The sequence below is a fragment of the Physella acuta genome, unplaced genomic scaffold (assembly GCF_028476545.2).
Source record: "Physella acuta isolate Inbredline_101_S28 unplaced genomic scaffold, ASM2847654v3 ptg000723l, whole genome shotgun sequence".
Taxonomy (NCBI): Eukaryota; Metazoa; Mollusca; class Gastropoda; family Physidae; genus Physella; species Physella acuta.
The window spans coordinates 196,755-204,763 of record NW_026732241.1 but is presented as its reverse complement, the minus strand read 5'-3'; the positions used below and the strand labels follow the sequence as shown (position 1 = coordinate 204,763).

General features: G+C 35.6%; 2 protein-coding genes across 3 annotated transcripts; both read left to right on the top strand.

The window, feature by feature from the left end:
• Window positions 1–803: 803 nt before the first annotated feature.
• On the top strand, window positions 804–1,920 carry LOC131949974 (uncharacterized; the record flags this gene model as incomplete). The annotated part of the gene is made up of 3 exons (XM_059311948.1): window positions 804–1,095; window positions 1,405–1,483; window positions 1,778–1,920. Coding segments are annotated over 3 exons (514 nt in total), but the record flags the coding sequence as incomplete, so codon positions are not given.
• A 190-nt stretch (window positions 1,921–2,110) lies between these two features.
• Window positions 2,111–4,447, top strand: LOC131949976 (uncharacterized). 2 transcript variants are annotated; one of them, XM_059311950.1, is made up of 3 exons: window positions 2,111–2,266; window positions 3,183–3,286; window positions 3,869–4,447. In XM_059311950.1, exons 1-3 carry the CDS (start codon window positions 2,134–2,136, stop codon window positions 4,187–4,189), a joined length of 558 nt encoding a protein of 185 aa, XP_059167933.1. In that variant the 5' UTR covers window positions 2,111–2,133; the 3' UTR covers window positions 4,190–4,447. The 2 variants fall into 2 exon arrangements, with proteins under 2 accessions (XP_059167933.1, XP_059167934.1); XM_059311951.1 differs by having other exon boundaries at window positions 3,872–4,446.
• Window positions 4,448–8,009: the final 3,562 nt, after the last annotated feature.

Sequence of the window (8,009 nt, the reverse complement as noted above, 5' to 3'; positions counted from 1 at the left end):
TTGAAAAAAAAGAAAGAAAGACTAGAGTTTGTACAGAAAGTATTGTCTCGCTGTATGATCTCATTGGATAGTTATCTGCTATATAGAGACTGATGGATATAAGAAACGAGGCTATACTTTCGGACAAATTGGACCATAAGGCAGATAAAGTAGAGTACATCTTTTTCTGTTATCTAGGCATACCATACTAAGGCCAGGGTTTCTTCCAGGCATCTCTTCGGGGGAGGGGGGGGGGTCGAAGAAAGTCTACCGCCCCACTAAACGAAGTTTATGTAGAAAACATACTTTCATTGTTTCTTCCAGACTTTTTTCTCCGGGGGGGGGGGGGGGGGGGGGGCACTTGAAATTTTCGGGGGGGGGGGGGGGGCGGTAGACTTTCTTCGGGGGGGGGGGGGGGGCGGACACTGTTAAAAGTATATATTTTCTATATAAAATATATAAATTTCATTTCGTTCGGGGGGGGGGGGGGGGCGGTAGAGATGCTTGAAGGAAACTCTGCATACTTTTACCAGTGTCCCCCCCCCCTTGAAAATATTGTCCCCCTCCACCGACGAGAGAAGTCTGGAAGTAACACTGACTGAGCCTTATTTTTTTCCTGGCCACCTTTAATTACTTAAACGTGAGTCGTGTATTTTCTATGCTGGATAGACAGCGAAGTCCTAAAGACTCGTGCCCAGTACCCTAACTTGATACATACAGACTTGCAGGCATACGCTCTACCAACCGACCACGCCGTCTAAAAAAAAAAACAACAACAGAAAAATATCCAAGTCTGTAGTTTTTAAAAGATGCAATACTTTCAGCGATGCCAGTGAGGACGCAGCACGAGGCAGCGAGGCCAGACACCAGGCAGAGACCGACGAGCTCAAGAGCTTCCAGCCCAACGTGATGACCAATGTCCACGACAACGTGGCCAGGACGGCTGCCGAGTTCATGAAGAACCAGCAGTTCGGCCCTGGGGACATCGAGGAGATCATGCACGGGGGACATCACGTGCATGACGAGGGGCACAAAGATCAAGGTCCATTACAGGGAGGTAATGTGGACATGTTCGCTCAAGGGCAGGGAAGTAACTCTGATGAACGAGCCAAAAAAGTGAGTTACCTGACTTGAATGTTCCGTTATTTAAAAAAAAAAGTTTAATAACATATTTTCTTCTTCATTTTTACAAAAAGCACTATTTTTTAAATTTTATTTTATGAATAAAATTTTATAAGTTAGACAAGTGTTGTTCTAAAACTATGTTTAGCAAAGTTCGACCAGGATATATATATATATATATATATATATATATATATATATATATATATATATATATATATATATATATATATATATATATCGTTGTTTTATGTGAATCTTGTTTACAAGTATTGTAATGGAACACATTTGTAACCTGTTTAGCAACACTCAACAATTGACCCTGAACACATGATGCATGCTGGACAAGGAGACCATGACCATAATCCTCACACAGAACAAGGTTTGTTAGTAGTCAAAGATTGCTTATAATTTGGTTGCTTCCCGTTGGTTGTTTTAAAAATGTATCTCGTTGCTTCCCTTATATTTGTTAATTAAGAAGTCAGGTGAACTCAATGAAGTTTTTTGTATTTAACTTTTTCTAATATCTAAATATTTATTTTACTTTTGTTTGTCCAGCTTTGTGAGTTATTTCCCTTAGATTATTTGCTATTTCCTCGTCCTGTTTCAACCTATCCCACCTTTCCACACAAATTAGCCTAGTTTAAATTTCACGCATGATTGTTCTATTGTTCAGTAGAGGCACAAGTCCAGCCCGGGGGTGGGGCACCCGCAGACAACCTGCTCAAGCCACTGGAACACCAAGAATCAAAGGTGAAATCGAGAATAGTCAAGGAATCAAAATTTAAAAGAGTTACTCCCCATTTTTTTCACATGTGATAAAAACTGGAAAAAATACTACACACAATTAAAACACAATCTAATGCCTACTTTTTCTTTTATTTTGAAGTAATACATAGTATTTTCCCCATCTAAATATCAGGAAGGGTAGAAATTTCTATTAGTAAGAAATTTTCTCCTTATGTAAAGTTGAACAAAATTATAACACTGTCCCCTCTACACCAGGAAGTCGAACGTGAACACATTGACAACATGGACATTGAGCACATCGTTCACGGGGAACACAACGTCCACCATCATGTTGATGAGGCCAACTACCGCCCCAAGAACAAAGTCTTGTATCAGGACATCATTGATCTAGGACTTAGTGAGGAACAGCTCAAAGGTGACTGGCCCAAATGTTTGCTAGTAATTAAAGAATACGAGCCGGCCCGCGGCATAACATACGCCGCTATTTAGTTGTTGTTTGTTCTACTTTTCAGTAATTCATAATTTGTGAATTCGACGGTACCAACGCTGCCACTGAAAATATTTCTTTAAAACACTATAAGTAGCACGTTAAGGACCATTACCCCCCCCCTTTCCTCCCCCCCCTCCCCTACGTTTAAAATCGTTTCAAACTAAATTATCTGCCCCTAATAGTCGTCACTAAACCCGACTCTGCTTGTAAAGATTTAGAGTGAACACAGCTCACTAAGACCATGTAGGGGTGGGGGTGGTAGGGAGCGCGTTTACAGCTTGTTTTCTAGCGTCTCCCAGCAGAGAATTATATATATAGATAGATATTGACCTACATGGCAATATTATCATTCATGTGTTAGTTTAAAAAATAATATTTGCCACATAATGAGGGTCTGTGTAATCAAACGTTCGTTCTATCAAATAGAACTATTGTTAACACGTGTATTCAGTGAGCAACAATCTACAGCCTCCATTAGGTTTTGATTTTTTCCACTTAGCACAGCCTGTGCAGTTTACTTTCATTTCATCAAATGTGATATTTTAAATTATTTCTCACTGAATCTAAATCTATCGAAAATTTCAGAGCTAGTCACTTCTAATGTTAGTGTTTGGTAAGCCTGTCTTGGCCATTGGACCTACATACAAAGAATCTTTTATGTGAGATGATATTTAGGATCTAGAATGTAGACCTTGTGTGGGCTTCAGCACCCTCAGGAAAGTTCAGAACAGATGGATAGTTTATGCATGCTGTTGTCCCAGAGGCTTTTTAGCTCTGGTTCTGTTAACTTTCATATGTGTTCACTTGAACTCTAACCAAAACTGGGATGCCATCTCTCTAGGTATTGACTTGAACAAGCTCCTGGACCAGGAGAAAAGAGAATTTGAAAACTGGCAGAGAGACGAGATGGGCAATGACGCCAATGATGCATCATACTGGCAGGAGGTGAGACTTTTTGGGGTAAACTTTAGTCTCTTATTGACAGGAGATTAAACTTTTGGTGGTAAGCTTTTGCTATTAATTTACATGAGATAAAGCTTTAGGGGGTAAACTTTAGCTGCTTATTAATGGAGGTAAGATTTGTAGGGGTAAACTTTAGCCTCTTCAGGAGATAAGATTTTTGTTGAAAAAATTTCATTAAAATAAAATCCTACAGGTATAGGTTGAAAGGATGATTAATTTTTTGTTTTATAAATTGTTAACATTATCTAAACTTATTTATCACAAGTTAGGTTTTAATCTACTAACAAAAACTACAAGTTGTCATTATTACACTGTGATTCACAAGACTGCTTTAAAAAAATTACACCCAAGAATATCCCACTTTGGGATAGTATAGGATACATAAAGTTTATGTATCCTATACTATCCCAAACTGATTTTAAAATGCAATCACATTTAGCCTACCTATACTTACATCATATTTTAAATTCCATCGAGAACTACCTTCAATGTTGAATTTTGGTATTATTTTTTAAAATTGTTCTTCTGCTTTAAAAAAAAAAGTTTTTACGCCTCGCCTCCCAGCAGGTGCGAGACCTGCGCAAAGAATATCTTCAGAAAATTTACTCCAAGATACGAGAGCTCTCCCAGCCTGACCTTGACACTGCTGAATGGGATCAAGGTGACGACGACATCCGGGGCATGAAGGACCCTCAACAACTTCACGCGGGCGAGAGCGAGCTGGAGCACGAGATGGAAATGTGGGGTAGGACAGAGCCCAAGGAAAACAGGAAGGCTTACAATGTTCTTCACGGGAGGAGAGGAATGAACGAGGAGGAGGAGGGAGGACAGGGTGAGAACAAAAGTGACGAGGAGGCTGAAGAGGAAAGAACTCTTAACATGTAGATGAAACTTGAAGAAAATTTAACTTGATTCAGTTACATTTGTTGTTTTTTTTTGGTAAAAATTACTAAACAACATATCTGCAGAAGACAGCAGTTATGCGAAAAAAAAATATGATGATGTGAATAACTTGATAACAACAAAAAAAAAAATTAATGTAATATTACTAATAATTTTTACTGTTGTTATATCATTTCTGATATGCTTTTGAATTATTGTTTTTATCAAGGGGTCATCCATAAATGACGTCACGCTTTTTTTGACGATTTTTACCTCCCCCCTCCCCTCCGTCACACTTCGTCACAAAAAGCCAGACCCCCCCCCCCCCTAAAATGACGTCACACCTCAACCTACAACCCCCCTCAAAATTGCAGTTGAATTTTTTTAAAACATTGATAGTTTTCCAAAATCTTGTCTAAACTATTACAATTTATTACAACAGTTATCTAAAACGCGAAATAACGTCTAAAATTCGTTTTCTAACATTGCTTTTTTATGATGCAAAAATGTGACGTCGCAACATCTGACCCCCCCTCCCCCTCATCACACATCGTCACAAAATTACGGACCCCCCTCCCCCCTACGAGTGTGACGTCATTTATGGATGACCCCCAAGTGTGAAAGGCAATGTGGTAAAGATATTGAGTTTGTTTGTAGGGAGATAACCCTCTGTGTTAGCCCAAAATATATCGTACACTGAGTTCTGTATGTTGTACAAGCGTGGAAGGCAGAATATGTACATTATGAAAATTAAAGAAATTATTGAATAAATATCTGCTATGCCTTGTCAAATTTGCAGCCTAAATGGCAGACAGTGTAGCAACTACATTAAGTTTCATTAACTGTTTCTTATATATATATATATATATATATATATATATATATATACATATATATATATATACATATATATATATATACATATATATATATATACATATATATATATATACATATATATATATATACATATATATATATATACATATATATATATATACATATATATATATATATAAATATATATAAATATAAATATATATAAATATAAATATAATATTTATATGTATATATAAATATATATATGTATATATAAATATATATATGTATATATAAATATATATATGTATATATATATATGTATATATATATATATATATGTATATAAATATATATATGTATATAAATATATATATGTATATAAATATATATATGTATATATATATATATATATATGTATATATATATATATGTATATATATATATATATATGTATATATATATATATATATATATATATATATATATATATATATATATATATATATATATATATATATATATATATATAAATCTAATATATAAAGCTCAATTCTGTAACGCATATGTTTGTCGTTGGCATTTCTACGGATTTAAGTGTTAGATCAATTATCGTGCGCGTTTGTCTAAATTTATGAGTTAAAAAATTACTATTAAAAGTGTTGGGAAATCATTTTCATTTTTCAAATTATAGTAATAATTGTCGGCATGTTCATTAAACACAAGTTTTAAAAATAATATCATCTTTTACAAAAATTCTAATTATGTTTTTATTTAGTCCTATAGCGCTTACTTCCCTTTGATAAATTAGGCAAAACACAATTACTTCCCTTTATGAAACCATTGCATTAGTTGAAAAGCATTTACTTTTTAATTACTTTGTTTTGGTGTTGGGAAAAAAATAATTACATAATTAGCGGGGATTGATCAAGTGCAAATGTTTTAGGTATTTTACGGATAAGCTTGGAGTATTATAATTGTTCATTAAATTGAAACAGGCGCGTTCGTTTAAGTGAGTGCAAAAACTATGAATAAGTTGGGGTACTATAGTCGTTTATTAAGCTAAAACAGGCGATTCTGCCCCGGGCGCTTATGTTCGCGTTAGTGTTTTCTTTGTGTTTAGGTGGGTTTGCGTTAGTGGTTGCGTTTTGATTTGGTTCGTTTTTGTTCTTTCTTTTTTCGTTTTTGTTTTTTTTTTGTTTGGGTTTGTATTTGTGTTTTTGGTTGGTTTTGCGTTTGGATTTGGTTTGTTTTCGTTTGCTTTTTCGTTGTTTTTTTTTGGTATTGGTGTTTGTGGTTGGGTTTGTTGTTAGGTTTTTGTTTTCGTTTGTTTTTTCTTTGTGTTTGTATTGGTGTTTGTGGTTGTGGTTGGGTTTGTTGTTAGGTTTTTGTTTTCGTTTGTATTTCTAATTGTGTTAGCGTTATGTTTGCGTTTTGTTGTTTTGGTTGGTTGTGGTTTGGGTGGGCAATGCCGGGTTTATGATGATTACTAAACACACAGGTAATGGTCTTTAACGGAAAGGTTTTCACAGAAGCCAGAGCAGGGCCTGGCCGGGACGGCTAGTCTAATATATAAAGCTCAATTCTGTAACGCATATGTTTGTCGTTGACAGTTCTATGGATTTAAGTGTTAGATTTTTTATCGTGCTCATAGTCTAAATGTACGAGTCAAAAAATTACCATTGAAAGTCTTTAAAAACAATTTTCATTCTATTTACTTAGAAGAATAATTTTCAATTATGAACGCGACATAAAATTTTTAAAAAGTGTATCGACGTTTATAAAATTTCTAAAATTGTGTCGGAAATGTATTGACTGCACAGTTACTTCCCTTTAATAAAAAAAAAATTCTTAAGAAGAAAGAATTTACATTTTATTACTTTGTTTTTGGTGTTAAGAAAAAAAAATAATTACATAATTAGCGGGGATTGATTAAGTGCAATGTCGTTAGGTATTTTTAACACTGCCTTTTATTTATTCTATACACTGAACATACTGTTCAATATTTTTTTTTTTTTTTAAATCAATAACATTTAATAAGCCAGGTCCTACAAATCCTATATGTTTATTTCTTTCCATTTACGGATAAGCTTGGAGTATTATCATTTTTGTTCACTAAATTGAAACAGGCGCGTCCGCCGGCGCCCTTGCACGGTTCGATTTGGCACCCTGGGCTGTCATGTGAGCGCTATGCTGCATAGTTTTGTTTTTAACAGTGCGATAGACTATGGGTAAGAAAGGTTACTATAGACTTTAAGTGAATCAAATCCGGGCGTCCTCCGGCACCCCGACAGGGTGCTATTTGGCGCCCCGGGCCTTCCGGTGTACGCTATGGTATATACGTTCGCGTGAGTTCAAAAGACTATGAATAAGTTATGTACTATAGTCGTTTACTAAGTTCAATCAGGCGGTGACGTCATGGTGCGTCCTCTGGCGCCCAGACAGGGTGCTATTTGGGGTCCCGGGCCTCCCGTGTTCGGTTTCGCGCCTACGTTCATTAAAGTGAGTGCAAAAGACTATGAATAAGTTGGGGTACTATAGTCGTTTATTAAGCTGAAACAGGCGATTCCGCCCCGGGCTAGACTCTGAGCACTGTGCGTTTATGTTCGCGTTAGTGTTTTCTTTGTGTTTAGGTTCGGTTTGCGTTAGTGGTTGCGTTTTGATTTGGTTCGTTTTTGTTCTTTCTTTTTTCGTTTTCGTTTGTGTTTTATCTTCTTTGCGTTTGTGTTTGTATTTGTGTTTGTGGTTGGTTTTGCGTTTGTATTTGGTTTGTTTTCGTTTGTTTTTTCGTTTGTGTTTTTTTCTTTGGGTTTGTGGTTGGTTTTGCATTTGGATTTGGTTTGTTTTCGTTTGCTTTTTCGTTTGTTTTTTTTTCTTTGTGTTCGTATTGGTGTTTGTGGTTGTGGTTGGGTTAGTTGTTAGGTTTTTGTTTTCGTTTGTATTTGTAATTGTGTTAGCTTTATGTTTGCGTTTTGTTGTTTTGGTTTGGGTTTGGGTGTGCAAT